General features: G+C 45.0%; 1 protein-coding gene across 3 annotated transcripts in view; it reads left to right on the forward strand.

Annotated features, from left to right (window-relative positions):
• STX8 (syntaxin 8) overlaps window positions 1-14,907 on the forward strand; it is a 262,491-nt gene that overhangs the window by 68,379 nt on the left and 179,205 nt on the right. For all 3 annotated transcript variants that reach the window (XM_057536811.1, XM_057536812.1, XM_007166336.2), the window contains exon 6: window positions 2,653-2,745. In XM_057536811.1, the coding sequence (XP_057392794.1) occupies window positions 2,653-2,745 (93 nt within the window). The remainder of the gene's footprint in view (window positions 1-2,652; window positions 2,746-14,907) is intronic.

Raw genomic sequence — 14,907 nt, forward strand, 5'->3', positions numbered from 1 at the left:
GTGAGGAGGTACTAAGTTCTTATAGAAATGATTTGAGTAGAGCAGAATTTTTAGCCCTCTTTCTGTTTTGCATTAGCAAGATAACCTTTAGGTAGTTAAGTCAGATAATGAGTCAAGGTTAAGTGAAAGGAGTAACATAGGTATTTTTCATTCATACTCTATGTCTACACTAGGTAAAGCAACTTCAGGACTTTAATGATTTTTTTCCTAATTGAAAACCATAGAGGAATCTCCTTTTCTCTTTTTATATTGTTTTACCTTTTAATTCGCGTTGACACTTGACCCTCAGTTCTACAATATATATGGTTTATTTGGGGGGTGCATTTGGAATTTCACTGTAACATCGGTCATCCTAAAGCAGCACTAGGTTGATGATAGATTTTTCTTGGAGGCCATCCAAGAGGTGGTTACTGAAGACCAAAAGGACCTCATTATAAAGTGATTTTGCTATAAAATCGTCCCTTGGAATGATCCCTAGAGACAGCAGCTCATTTGTACAGTTAAAAGAGCATGTAGTGTCAAAAATCGTTACTAAGGGGTCCTTACCGCACACCATTAGTTTAAATAAATTCCAGATGAATTAACAAGTTGTATAATGGCTTAATTCCATAAAAAGACTAGGAAAAATTATATAAGGAAGTGTTGTTAATGTGATCTGGGGCAAGAAGACCTTTATGATTTCTGCTTTTGTAGAGAGTCCTTCATGTGAAACAGACGTTAAAAAAAAAAAAAAAAAAAAACTGATCAACAAGTAGAGCCACGAATGGCACATTACCCTCACCCAGCAGAGTGCTTGGTGGAAAGAATCGTTAGACTCAGCCTTGGAATCTTCTTTCCAATGCACCTGCAAGCAAAGGGAAAAAGTACTTATAAAGAGATTGGGACTGCCTAGAGTTTAAAAAAAATTTTTTTTAAATAAAGGATCTTGAGTAACTTGAGTTCTTTTCTCTTTAAATTTTCAAACATTTAGAAAGGTAACACATTTTTTAAAAGCAAAAATGCTATCTTACTATACATTGTTTTGTATTCTGCTTTTCTTTTTTAACCCAATAACGTATCATGAACTTCTTTTGAAATCAAAATATACCTGTACCATATCACTTTTCACGGCCATATAGTGTTTTACTCTATGGCTGTACTCTGTGTTTCGCTTGTTTGTTTTGGCCTCACTGCACGGCTCAGTGGGATCTGAGTTCCCCGATCAGGGGGATTGAACCCGGGCCCTCCGGCAGTGGAAGCGTGGAGTCCTAACCACTGGACTGCCAGGGAAGTCCCTATACTCTGTTTTTAAACAAATCTCTGTGTTTGGGCATTAGGTTGTTTCTAATTTTTCACTATTATAAATGTATCCATCTGGGTCCAATCAGGAGAAAGAAATTCGAACATGGAAAAATGTAGTGTATGGAATTATTGAACTACAACAGGGGGTTAGAGTAATGAGGGGTTAGCCAGCAGGAAGTAAAGAGACAGAAATAGCAGGTAGAAGGTGTAGTCACTCCCCTGTGGAGACAGAGCGCCCACAGCAGTACCCCCAGGGTTGAGGTGACGATCAGGTTGAAGAGGGCACAGCTGGGGTTCACTGGATTTCAGAGAAGTCGCTGTGGGGCCGAGCTGGCGACACTGCCTGGAGATGGGTCCTTAGGGTACTAGGGAAAACAGTGCACAGGGAGGCGTCTTACTGGAGGCACTCTATTCCAAAACTGCCCAAGGAGGGGGGGGTGTGTTGGGAGACGTTGCTGGCCTTGGGGTGCTGCTGGCCGCTGCACACCAAAGGAGCTGTCAGCATGGCAGGAGTCTGTCAGGAGGGCACTGGAGTCAGGAAGCAAAACCCGTTTCCCCCACAGTATCTCTGCTGTCTCCTCCACCGCCAAAGCTGGCAATGGAAAAATTATTTAAAGGACCCAGATCCATTTTCACAGAGCAGTCAAAAAAGGGTGAACTTGGAGCTGAGAGACGATAAATTGAAAAGCGGCAAAGGAAGCAGTGTTTCAAGGAGTATCCTTGTACATACATCATGGCATACCATCCAGATGTTTTGTTGCACACATTTCCTAGACATAGAATCGATCAAGACGTAGGCACGATTTGCTCTCTAGAAAGATGTGTTAACTGTCCTCCCGTGACTTAGCACTTAGAGCTTCTTCACACTTTACTTAACCCTGGGTGTTAGCATTCTTTTTAATGCTTACAAATCTGATAAGTCAGAAAAAAAAAAACCTCAGTATTGTTTTTTGTTGATATTTTAAAAAAATTAGTGATGTCAGAGCTTTTATTTGTTTTCCTTTTTTATTCTTTTGTGCATTTCTTATCTATATCCTTTGCCCATTTAAAAAATTGGAAGATTAAGTCTTTCTTATTGATTTGTACATGCTGTTTATGTATCAAGTATCAGAATGTTTAAATGGTTATATAGTCAAATCTTATATTCATTTGTAATGTTTAAAATGTAATTCATCTGGAAATCATTTTAGTTTAAGGTCTGAGGGTTATAAGTGTTTAACTTTTTAATTTTGTTCCAATAATGTTAACTATTTTCTCTCTTTTCCTGACTGATTTCAAATGTTAGTTTGATCATATATTGTGTCTATTTCTAGACTTTAAATTGTTTTCCTTTGGTTTTTAGTGAGTTAATTGTCTCACTTTTTCTTTCAGAACAGGACGCAGGCCTTGATGCCCTTTCCTCGATCATAAGTCGCCAGAAACAAATGGGGCAGGAAATTGGGAATGAACTGAATGAACAAAATGGTAAGAACACATCTGAAATTGACCAGATTTGCCATTTAATATAAATGCTAAAGGCTTGTCTATTAAATGATTTTAATATTACAAAACACCTAAAGTAGTTTAACGTCAATGGATTTTTATATTGATAGTTTAATGCAATTGAGGGTGGTTTGTGGCAGATTTAGATTGTAGTTACTAAACACTAGGAAAAGAAATTTGGTTAAAAAATGTCCAGTTTTCTGTAGCTGCTTTTAAAAATGCTTTGTTTTGTGATCTGTTTATCCTGTGGGCTCTACCTTATGTGGTCACGGGGTGAAGTGGCTCAATGCGTTGTACACCAGTGCAGGGCCAGGGCACACTGAGTTGTCCTCTACACACCCGGGGCGGGGGGGAGTTGGCTCCTCTTCCGTCATAAATACCAGGCTGCAGGGCCAAAAAATACTTGAAGATTTTTTATTCAGGGCTCGATGTGACAAACCTGGCTGGAGAAAGATTAGTTTGCAAACCCGCAAGCAGGATGGCTTGGGAGAGACAGAGCTTTTAGTCAGGCGCCTACCCAGAAGGCTGTGTGGTTGAGGGTCCAGGGGCGTGAGTGAAAGATGCAGCAGTAGGAGTGGAGGAGAGGGGATGGAGGCAGGGGACTGACGGTGCTTTTACCGCATGGACCCTGTCGGGAATGGGGGAGGGGGGGAGTCGCTGGTTTGTGAGTGGAGATCCTCAGTCCGGTTTGGACCCGTCCAATGAGAGATGCCAGTGAGGAATCCGAGTCACAGTGTCGAGTGGACGGTGGGAGATACGGTACTAGAGCTCGGTGAGAGGACAGGACTAGAGGGAAGAGATGTGAGCAGCTTCAGCAGAGAGGTGCTGGGTGGAAGCAGAAGAATGGTTGAGTTTCAGTGAGGCGAGCGTTTATCGAAGGCCCCTACTAGGTGCTAAGCCCTTTAATCTGTGCCGTTTCATTTAATCAGCGCATAGCACTGTGAAGGTGGTGTTATTGCTGTTTGTCAGAGGTGAAGCCCAGAGTGGCTGAGGGGCCCCGTAACGTCACCTCAGTTGTAAGGGATACAAATGAAATTTCACACTAGCCTCCTCTCTAAGGAAGACAAAGTGGGGAGAGAAAAGTAAAAAAAGTAAAAGGTTTCAGCTTTTGGTCATAGTATCATGGAGGCTCACGGTGGAACGGCTTTCAAGAAAGCTTACCCTGTGTGGGCGACCATTGGAGCCCTGGAGGTGGGCGCGTACTCGCTCCAAGGGGGAGCTGCACCTGTCAGGTTGCGCAAGTCCCACTTTTCTTCATCTCTACAAAGACTGCGTTCATCTGTTGCCACGGTACTATTCCATTCATCTGTCATAAATGCATAAAAAGTTAATTCTATCCATCTGTCATAAATAAATAGATCACCAAAGCAAATGGAGAAACCCTCTAGCTTTACCATCCTAATAGAGGTTCTTAATGGTGTAAGGACAGAGAGGAGGACAGTTCAGTCCTTTCCTGATCGTGCTGATGTGAACGTACTAATTCATGTATGTGCATCTAACTCAGTTATTGGCCAGTTCCTTCCTTGAAAGACAGTATTCATAAGAAAATTAGCTCTGTAGGAAATCTGCCTATCATAGGTATAATTGTTCTTTATCCCAAGGAAATTTAGCCTGTTGAGTGGGTCAGTCTAGAAAGGACGCTAGCCACACACTGGTAAAGCACGTCCGTCCTGTGATGTGCTCAGATAAGCCATGTCTAGTAACCGTGGTCCATGGTCAAGGATGGATGGTGCCTACTTTGGTGAGGTGACTTGCTGACTTCCCGGATGAAGTCTCCGTGCATTTTCTTGCATAAGCAATCACACTGGCATGTCCTTACCTTGTTCAGTAGCCACCATACTTTGCTGCGTATTAGAATCACCTGAGGACCTTCTCAGCCTCCAAAGCCCAGGCCATACCTGAGCTGGTTTTCTGTTGTTGCTGTAGCGCATGACCACAGACTTAGTGGCTTCAGACAGTGCAGCCCCTCCTTATCGCTCTGGAGCTCTGGAGTCTGCTATGGGTCTCACTGGGCTAAAACCAGGTGCTGGAAGGGCTGCATCCCTTTCTGGAGGCTCTGGGGGAGAATTAATTTCCTTGCCTTTTCCAGTGTCTGGAGGCTGCCTGCATTCCTTGGCTTGTGGCCCCCTTCTCCACCTTCAAAGCCAGCAATGGTGGATTGAGTCCTTCTCGCATGGCATCACTCTGACCTCTAGCTTCTGTCTCCCTCTTCCTGTTTTAAGGACCTTTGTGATTATGTCAGGCTCACCCGGATAATCCAGAATAGTGTTCCTGTTTAAGGTCAACTGATTTAGCAAGCTTAATCCATCTGCAACCTAATGCCCCTTGGCCATGCAACCTAATAACATATTCTCAGGTTCCAGGCTGTAGATGTGTCTGGGGGAGGGCCGCTGTTCTGCCCACCACAGTACTTTATGCCAGTTAAATCAGAATCTCTAGGGTGAGGCCCAAGCATCAGTACTTTTTTAAAGCTCCCCAGATGATTTCAGTGGGCTGCCGGGTTTGGGAACCAGTGCCCCTGTTGAATATGCTGAGAGAATGTATTTAGTACTGTACTTTTCTCCTGCCTCTCGTATGCTCACATGACAGATGGAAAGCCCACCCATGCACAGACCGTTCACGTGGTTACATATGACACATCTCACATCCTAGTCACGGAGACTCTTTCTTCCCATCACACGTTTTACCCCCATCCTTTTCACCTCTTCCTCCTGCCTCCCCGGTCCTCATCTCCGTTCCAGACCCGGATGCATATATGTGTACATAGACAAACATGAGGTATTTTTCCATGAGTTGCCAGAATAAGCTGGGTTTTCTCTGTGGTGGCCTCCCACTGAGATTGCAGCTATGCTGGTGGTTTTCTGTTGCGCACATTTGCTCCTCAGAAATAGGGCAGAGTCAGCCATTTGCTTTCATAGGAACAGAGAGACTCTCTGAGGATAAAAATGATGTCCCTGCTAGGGCTGTGATCAGCCTTTATTCCTTTTGTCAAAGTCAAGAAGCCATTATGTCTGGAGGTGTTGAGAACAGGCTTGCAGCCCCATCTGGATTTTTACTGTGACCCGAGTACATAATGAGGCGCCTGGGACCCAGGAGAAGGTTTCCACTTTTGGCTGTAAATATCTCTACTTGGTTTATTGACCTACTGAATTACTCTTTTGGTTTTCACTAAATGAGAGAAACAATAGGCTAAGATAATGGCCAGCCAGGCCATTTTTGGAATCAAGTATCCAGACTGAGAGCATAGCCACAAAGCCCAAAGGGTCGAATTATCATCACTGTAGGAATCTTCTCATAGAGAGTTAAAACGGGCCTGGCCCACACCAGTAATTACCCTGTTCCTATGCCAGTGACCAAGCCTAATGAGAAAGAGGATTGGCAGTTCAGTGAAAATGCGGGTGATGGGAGGACCTGCAAGTCTAGTGGATTTGGGGGGTTGGCAGCTGGTGAAGGTGGGATGCAGGAGAAGAGGGGTGGGTGGAGGGCCGAGCCAGGGAGATTGCCCCATGGGACCACAGTTCACAGTGAACCGTACGGATGGCTGGGGGCAAAGGGTTCGTGTCAGGCTGACTGCCCAGATGCTGTTCCAAAGTGCAGCTGTGATACAGTTTTACTGAAAAATCCCTTAAAGCTCATGCTCAAGAGGACAGGGTCTTTGGAAAGGAACACTGAAACAAGAAAATGAATGGGACTGACTTGACTGAAGTAGATATTTCTGAGACCTGATTTGGGCGTTGGCCAAGCTTTGAAGTCAGCACCGAGAAGAACCACAGAGGCCCGGTTCCGAGGGAGGAGGAAACAGCACCAGGAACAGACTGTCACTAACCTCTGCCAGTGTGTGGTGGTCCTTCTCATTCTTTTTGATGTTCAAATATCCCAAATTCGGCCAGTCCTTTCGATGTTTCTCTGTCAATCTTTAAACCTTTCCTTGCTTTCTGGAAGAATCCATGGTGACAGTGAAGGCCACTCGTCTCTACTGACAGCATAAGTACTGGGATTGAGGAGACCAGGGTGTCCTTTGAAAGAACTAGACAAAATGATCAAAGATTTCACGTACACATCAGTGAATTACCATTGTAAGGGTCTGTTAGAGCTCCTAGCTGCAGTTTCATGTTGAAAGTAATGTGGCAGGCTGAGTAATAGCCCCCAAAGATACCCACATCCCGATCTCTGGAATCTGTGTTTCCTTTTGTGACACAAGGGACTTGGCAGGCGTGTTAATCCATTGAGGATCTTGAGACGGAGAGCTTATCCTGGATTACGTGATTGGGGCCTAAATGTAATCACAGGTGCCCTTCTCAAAGCGGGGGAGGCCAAGGGACTTCCCCGGCAGTCCAGTGGTTAAGACTCTGCGCTTCCACTGCAGGGGGTGTGCGTTCAATCCCTGGTCGGGGAGCTAAGACCCCACATGCTGCCAGGCACGGCCCCAAAAAGAAAGAGGCCGAGAGAGCTTTGACATGGAAGCGTGGCCATGTGATGACTGAAGCAAGGTGCTATGATACTGGCTTCAAAGATAAAGGCAGGGGCCCCGGGCCAAGGGAGGCAGGGAAGACAGCTCTAGAAGCTAGAAAAGGCCAGGAAATGAACTCTCCCCTAGAGCATCTGGAGGGACACCTTGATTTCAGTTGAGTGAAACTGATTTTGGACTTCTGATCTCCAAAACTTATAGGGGAGTGATTGTGTATTGTTTTAAGCCACTAAGTGTGTAATCATTTGTTAGAACAGCAACAGGAAACTAATGTAGGTAATCATTGTCTTTTTGTCAGTTGTCAGTGAACTCAGGTTAACCCCTCTTACGCTAGAAAACATGTATTGACTCCTTCATGTGTCTGTAACTCCTCTTCCTTCTTGAGGAGCTTTCTTTGAAGCGGGCGTCACAGAAGGAAGTTTGCAGTTCTGGCGCCCCGGTCAACCTCTCAAACTGCGTAGCACTTTAATAACAGAATTTAATTGCGGACTTGAGTCTTGTACTGGTGAAGTGTGTGGGCATTTGGGCGAAAGAATCTCTTTGTGGAATAGCTGGTGTCAGAATTTCCCAGAGTCCAGTAGGCCAGCTGATTTGAGGTAGCACGGAGAGAAGCAGTTTATATTTTAATAGTTGCATATTTTAAGTTTAATGTGTGGTAGAAATAAAAATGACTAGCTATTTGAAATCTGATTTCACAGCACTACAGAATCTTCTTATTCAGTTAACTTGTGTGAGCAGGAAAATGATAGTGAGTTGATAAGAAGAAAAACATTAAGCAAAAATGGCGCAGGTGAAACATGAGCACGGCAGAAAGTTATGAAGGGGGGGCACTTGAAACGCTGACAGTCGGGAAACAGCGCTCTAAGAAGACGATTTGTTCAAGCCGAGGGCGCTGTAGAGTACTTCATTTTGGGCCTTGTCCTGGTTTGGTGCTCTGTGATGTAACCCAGGCACCTTCTCCACTGGGCCCTCCTGATGGTAAGATCACATACTAGCCGAGCTCAGGGATCAGCTGTGCTGGAACAATGCCTCCCAGCTCTGCCAGCGTGTCAGCTGGTGGCTGTGGCGGGGATGATGTCGTCTGATGCTGCACCCCCAGAATTTCAGTATGCTTGCCCTTTGGACGAAGACAGGCAGAAACTGCTTTCCTCTAAAGGAAATGTACAATGCTTTGAGGTCCAGGGAGTTTGTGGTACTGCTTGGTAAGTGAGCAGGGCCACACCCCGATCCCACCGCCCAGAGCTCTATCCCAGGAGAGCTGAGCCTAGGGCTTGGAGCGCGTGTCTCTGTGCCATCGGGCACTTTACGGACCAAGCAGGCTTTTATGCATTGACGAGGGGGCCTGACCGCAGTGCCCACCCCCCCGCCCTACCCCCGCCCCCAACTTTGGGATATAGACACATACCTGCCGGTGGGGAACGGTTTTCTCCAAGTGGCTGTGCTGATCTGGGTTCAGATTTCCTTTATTGAGATTTCATTCGGCTGCTGGGGTTCGTGGAGTGGCTTCTCAAGCCTGCATTTCATTCATAAAGAGATTTGTGAGTTCCTTAGTCTCAGCGACTCTTAGGATGGAGAGGAGCTTGTGCGGTCACTCTCCTCCCCCGCCCCCTGCCATCTCTTCATCTTTGGGAAGAATTGCACTCAGTCGCCCCGACCTACGGCCATCTCTGCTGCCCTCTGGTCACCTGGAGGCACTGTAAACCCTCCTGCTGTGCAGAAGCAGCGGCAGCCGTGGCCCATCTGTACACGCATGTGCACGTTTTACTCATTGGCTCCGTAACTTTCCTTTATCTGGATTAAATAATCTCTTGTTCCTAATAAAAAGAGGCCTCATTAAGCCTAGTGAGGTCTGTCCCAAAATCCAGAGTAATATTTTTCCTTCCTTAGTACATTCTCTATTCATTCAGCAAATACCGAGGGCCGACTGTACGCTCAGCTCTGTGCTAGAACCCACGTATCATCAATCAGCTGTGGTGAGACTCGGCTTCTGCCCTCTGTTCTAGAGGGAGAGGCAGACGTTAGACAGCTAAGTGCACGGATGCCCAGTTAGAGACGTACAGGGCACCATTACAACATAGAACAGAGGACCCTGACGTGGATTAGGATTAGGAAAGCCTTCCCCAAGGGCATGATCTATGTACTGAGATTTCAAAGACCATTTCTAACAGAGGGAACAGCGTCTGCAAAGGCCCTTATATGGAAAGGAGGGTAACACGGTTGAGAAATGTGGGAGAAGGCCACTGATCCCAGAGTCCAGAGAGCCGGGGAGAGGAGAACTGTTAGCAGGCTGGAGGGGAAGGTGGGAGTCGCTGTGTAGGTGTGACCTTCGACCTATCTGTACAGTGACCTAAACATCCATAGCGTTGGTGTCATCTGTTATGTAAAATTACTCAGTTTTCTACTTTATCAATCCTGTAATTTCGTCTGTATAATTTACTTTTTCGTCTGTATAATTTACTTTTTACTTTTATAGCTCTATCCCTATACTGTTTGCATTGTCCCGTAGCAGTTAGTGCATCTAAACTGAGAGTTTAGCCACTTTTAGGGAGAAGAAATAAGCACATTGGCAGCGGGGCGTTTATTCATTGAGCAGATGTTGACTGAGTACCAGCTGTGTGTATGGCCCTTTATATCGAAAAGCAACAATTACAACTCAAAACCAGAACCCTTCCCTTACTGCTCTTAAGTCTAGCTGGGAGAGGCAGACATGAAACGAACACCCCCCCAGATCAAGGTGTTTTCTCACATCGCAGGATGTGCTGTCAAGGCAGAGACCAGGCGGCCCGGGCAGGGGATGACAGGGAGGCCCGGGTTCAGTTGGTGGCTGAGGTTACAAGACCTGGGCCAGGGTGGGCCAGTGAAGGGGGGAGGGCAGGTGAAGCATTCCAGGTAGTGCCAGGACCTTTCGTGTGAGGCCTCGGAGGCTGCAGAGAGCCTTGCAAATTTGAGAAATCCGAAGAAGGCTTTTGTCACTGGTAGGGTGGGTGACGAGGCAGACGTGCCAAGGTGAAGTTGCAGAGGGGCTCGGAGCAGGGCTGGGATGCTTCACAGCGTGAACACCTAGTAAGCCCTGAAAATTACGGGGAATTTATATTTTCCTGGGAAGGACAATCAACAGTGTGAGTCAAGGAACAGTTATGTTAACAGTCATTTTCTTTTTTTCTTTTTTTTTTTGGCCACACCACGCGGCTTGTGGGATTTCAGTTCCCCGACCATGGATTGAACCCCGGGCCCTCAGCAGTGAGGGCATGGGGTCCTAACCACTGGACAGCCAGGGAGCTCCCTGTTGACAGTAATTTTGAACAGCACTATGGCTCCATGCTAGTTAATACCATTTCTTCTGTTCAAATATACGAAAGCCTATGTGCATCCTCCTTCAAATGCCACTTTTACCCTCCACAGATACTGATATTTAGTGCTGTTATTTTAATTTACTCCATTACATTTTATAATTGCCATTGATTTTTTAACTCATTGTTTCTAAATTTCCAAACTTTTTTTTAAAATTTATTTATTTATTTATGGCTGTGTTGGGTCTTCGTTTCTGTGCGAGGGCTTTCTCTAGTTGCGGCAAGCGGGGGCCACTCTTCATCGCGGTGCGCGGGCCTCTCACTATCGCGGCCTCTCTTGTTGGGAGCACAGGCTCCAGACACGCAGGCTCAGTAATTGTGGCTCACGGGCCCAGTTGCTCCTCGGCATGTGGGATCTTCCCAGACCAGGGCTCGAACCCGTGTCCCCTGCATTGGCAGGCAGATTCTCAACCACTGCGCCACCAGGGAAGCCCTCCAAACATGTTTTTTTAAACCACCTTCTAAAATATTTTTCCACTTTTACTGAGATATAATTGGCATACAGCACTGTATGAGTTTTAGGTGTACAACGTAATGATTTGACTTAACATTCATCATGAAACGATTACCACAATAGGTTTAGTGAACATCCGTCATGTCAGAGAGATGCACCATTAAGGAAGCAGGGAAAAAAAATATCTTTTCCTTGTGATGAGAAGTCTTAAGACCTACTCTCCTAACACCATTCGTATACAGTGCACAGCAGTACTAATTATCATGTTGTATGTGACATCCCTAGTATGTACTTAGCTTGTCACTGAAATGACTACCTTAAACCATCTTTTTATTGTTGATTTTCTCATTGAACTGCATAAGGGTCAGAGAATTATGTTCTATATAATACTGGTTCTTCTGAACTTGTTAACATCTCCTTAGTAACCGTTGTGGCGAGTCACCCCTCTGTGTGCCTCAGGAGAATGTGTGGTCACCAGTTTGGGGAGACGGGGCTTCATATACACTTATTACATCAGGCTTTTGAATTCCTTTGTCCATCTTATGTGTCTTTATTACCCCTCTGCTTCCTCCAATCAGTTTCTGAAAGAGGTGTGATGAAATTGCCTTCAGGGTTTGTGAACTTAGCAATTTATCCATGTAACTGGGTCAATTTTTTATTTTATAAATTTCAAGAAAAGGTTATTAGGTACATATATACAGGATTATTTAATCTTATTTTGGTGTTTTTATCTTTTTATCATTATGGAAATATCTCTCTATCTCTACCGCTTTTTACCTTTAGGTCTACTGGCTAGATATTAATATCACAATTTAGGCTTTCATTTGGTTGGTGTTTACCTAGTCTAGAGATTGCCAGACTTTGTGGTTGACGGCTGCTTTGTATTCTTTTTTTTATTTATGTATTTATTTATTTATTTATTTATTTATGGCTGTGTTGGGTCTTCGTTTCTGTGCGAGGGCTTCCTCTAGTTGCGGCAAGTGGGGGCCACTCTTCATCGCGGTGCGCGTGCCTCTCACTATTGCGGCCTCTCTCTTTGCGGAGCACAGGCTCCAGACGTGCAGGCTCAGTAATTGTGGCTCACGGGCCCAGTTGCTCCGTGGCATGTGGGATCTTCCCAGACCAGGGCTCGAACCCGTGTCCCCTGCATTGGCAGGCAGATTCTCAACCACTGCGCCACCAGGGAAGCCCTGCTTTGTATTCTTAACAATCATTGAGGACTCCTAAGAGCTTTTGTTTACATTGGTTATAGCTGTCAACATTAATTGCATTAGAAATTTAAAACATTTTAAAAATATTTATTCATTTTAAAAATAACAATAATAAGCCATTACATATTAACACAAATAAGTTAACTTTTATGAAAAAAAAAAACCCCAAGTATAAGTAGCTTAAAATAGAAAACGTGTTTTTTTTTTTTTTATCTTTCAGTATATATCTGTTGTGGGGTCATTGGTGGGCATGGTTACTTAAGATCCCTGATGGATAGAATAGCCACCATTTCAAACATTGATGGTCACTGTGCCAGAGAGTCGGAGAGCTCTAGAGGGTCTTGTTCCTGCAGTTAAGTGCTCTGGCCCAGCAGTGACAAGTCAGTTTCGTTCAGAGCTCCTTGGTCAGAGCTAAAACCACTAGGAGGTGTTATCCTACCCCTGCGTCTGGTTGAAGGGGAAGAAGACTGGACACACTGGGTGGGTGACACACGTGACCGTCACGGGGGCAGTGTTTCGCAGTTAGGCGCCAAACTGCCTCTGATACTGACTAGCCGTGGGACCCTCCTCTTTCTCTGTCCTTAACTTCCTTGTCTAGAAAATGGGGATTTTAGTGCCTACTTTAGAGTGTTGTATGAAGGTGATATGAATGGCCACGTGTGACACTCCGAGAGTTGGGCCTCACACATTGTAAGGGATCTAAACGTGTTTTCTGTTATGAACTCTTTATTCACAGTACAGGCTGTTGATCAAAATGGTAGACTGAGCTGATGGGGAGCCCCTCGCTGCCTTCCCCACACACAGGGAAATGTTAGATGAAACATTTTTAAAAATTGATTTATACTTCTTAGATGAGCTTGAAAGCAAGAAAGAGTTTCTCCGGGTGTCAGAAATGAAGGTATTTTATTAACCCACAGCCGTGAGCGGAATGGAAGCCTCGTGGCCCTCAGAGATAACTGAGCGGATATGCACACTAGGCTACTAACGTTTCAACACCCACGCGGAGATGGGAGCCGGGGCTCTGGTCCCTGTGCATTCTGAGGGCCTGAAAGCGGGCTCCATACTAAGCCAGGCGCCGAGAAATGACCATTTTATGGGAAAACGAATTTCCCCTATCTCCCCCCAAGAGTGAGATGCTCAGCGAGGCCACCCACCTTGGGCCACAGCCACTCTTATATTTTTAACATGTAGACTTAAGTTTACATATTTTTAACAAAGTCTAGAGCAAATAAATATCTCTGAATCAATCAAGTTTAGAATTCTTAACTTCAAACTCTTCCTCTATAATGTTTTAAACTGAAGCTCTCTTTTTTTCCTATGGTCAGTGTTTTTATTTAGATTTACCAACATGTTTTACTGATTTCTCTTATTGTTGTATCTATTCTATGACTCAGCTCTTCTAACAGATTTTTTTTTTTAAATTTTGAGAACTATACTTTTAAACACCATTAAAGCTTATGCTTTAATGCTTACGATGGCTTTTCCCCCACAGAAGTATGTTTTTAAGGTAAAGTCTTTTAAACCTTTGAGTGGTACTAATCAGAACTTTACATTTTCCTTCCGCTCTTTGCAGTGTTTCTGTGTCCTCCAGGTAAGCTTTGGTTTGTTCATCTCAGTCTTTCTCATGCTGTTATAGGGCGAATTATGTCCCCTCAAAATTCACAGGTTGAAGTCCCAATTCCCAGAACCTCAGAATGCGATTGTATTTGGAAATAGGGTCTTTAAAGAGGTGATTAAGTTAAAATGAGGTCCTTAGGTTGGGCCCTAATCCTATAAGACTGGTGTCCTTATAAGAGGAGGAAATTAGAACACAGACACACACGGAGGGAAGACCATGTAAGGACACAGGGAGAAGACGGCCGTCTGCTGGTCAAGGAGAGAGGCCTCATAAGAAGCCAGTTCTGCTGACACCTTGATCTCATACTTCTAGGCTCTAGGATTGTGAGAAAATACATGTCTGTCGTTGAAGCCCCCGCAGTCTTGGTACTTTGTTAAGGCAGGTCCATGAGTCAAGGATCATATTGATGAGTATAGGTAGCTGATGTAGGCTTTGTTGGTATTTCAGTAGGTTTATTTACCCCCCAGATCTTCTCTCTTGAATGTATTCTATATGGGCAGGCAGGGTATACCAGCAGGCAGCTTTCCCTTTAGGGTGTGTGCTTAGGGTAGAAGAGGACACAGCAGATCCAGGACCTTTTGCTATATAACCCTTACCCCCAAATCACTAAGGGAAAGAGAACTTTAACCTCAGGGTGACATCTTTTTATGTCTTTTTTTTTTTTTTTCACCTCCATGTCTATCCTAGAGGCTCCTCTTTGACTCATTTGCTAGCCTGGACACCAACACCATGGGCGCTCCTTAGGCAAACCCTCCTCTCTAGAGAGAGCTGTCCTGGGGGGCTGCAGCTGGGATCCAGTACTCTGCAGACTCCAGTCCCCACGGGACAGGGGCAAGGGCCACCTGGCTCTGCTGTTCTCTAGACAGCTCTCCCCTCAGATGCCCTGGCTTCTGCCTCACAGCCATCTCTCTGTAGGCCATTCTTTGGCTCCCAATAGCCATTGACTCCAAGCTCAGAGCTTCTCCAGGGTTCTATCAGGAAGAAAGAGCTCTTATCTGTAGCCCTGAATGTGTATTTCAAGTTGCTTTTTTTCTCCCCCCCCC

Source organism: Balaenoptera acutorostrata, chromosome 20 (assembly GCF_949987535.1).
Source record: "Balaenoptera acutorostrata chromosome 20, mBalAcu1.1, whole genome shotgun sequence".
Classification (NCBI taxonomy): Eukaryota; Metazoa; Chordata; class Mammalia; order Artiodactyla; family Balaenopteridae; genus Balaenoptera; species Balaenoptera acutorostrata.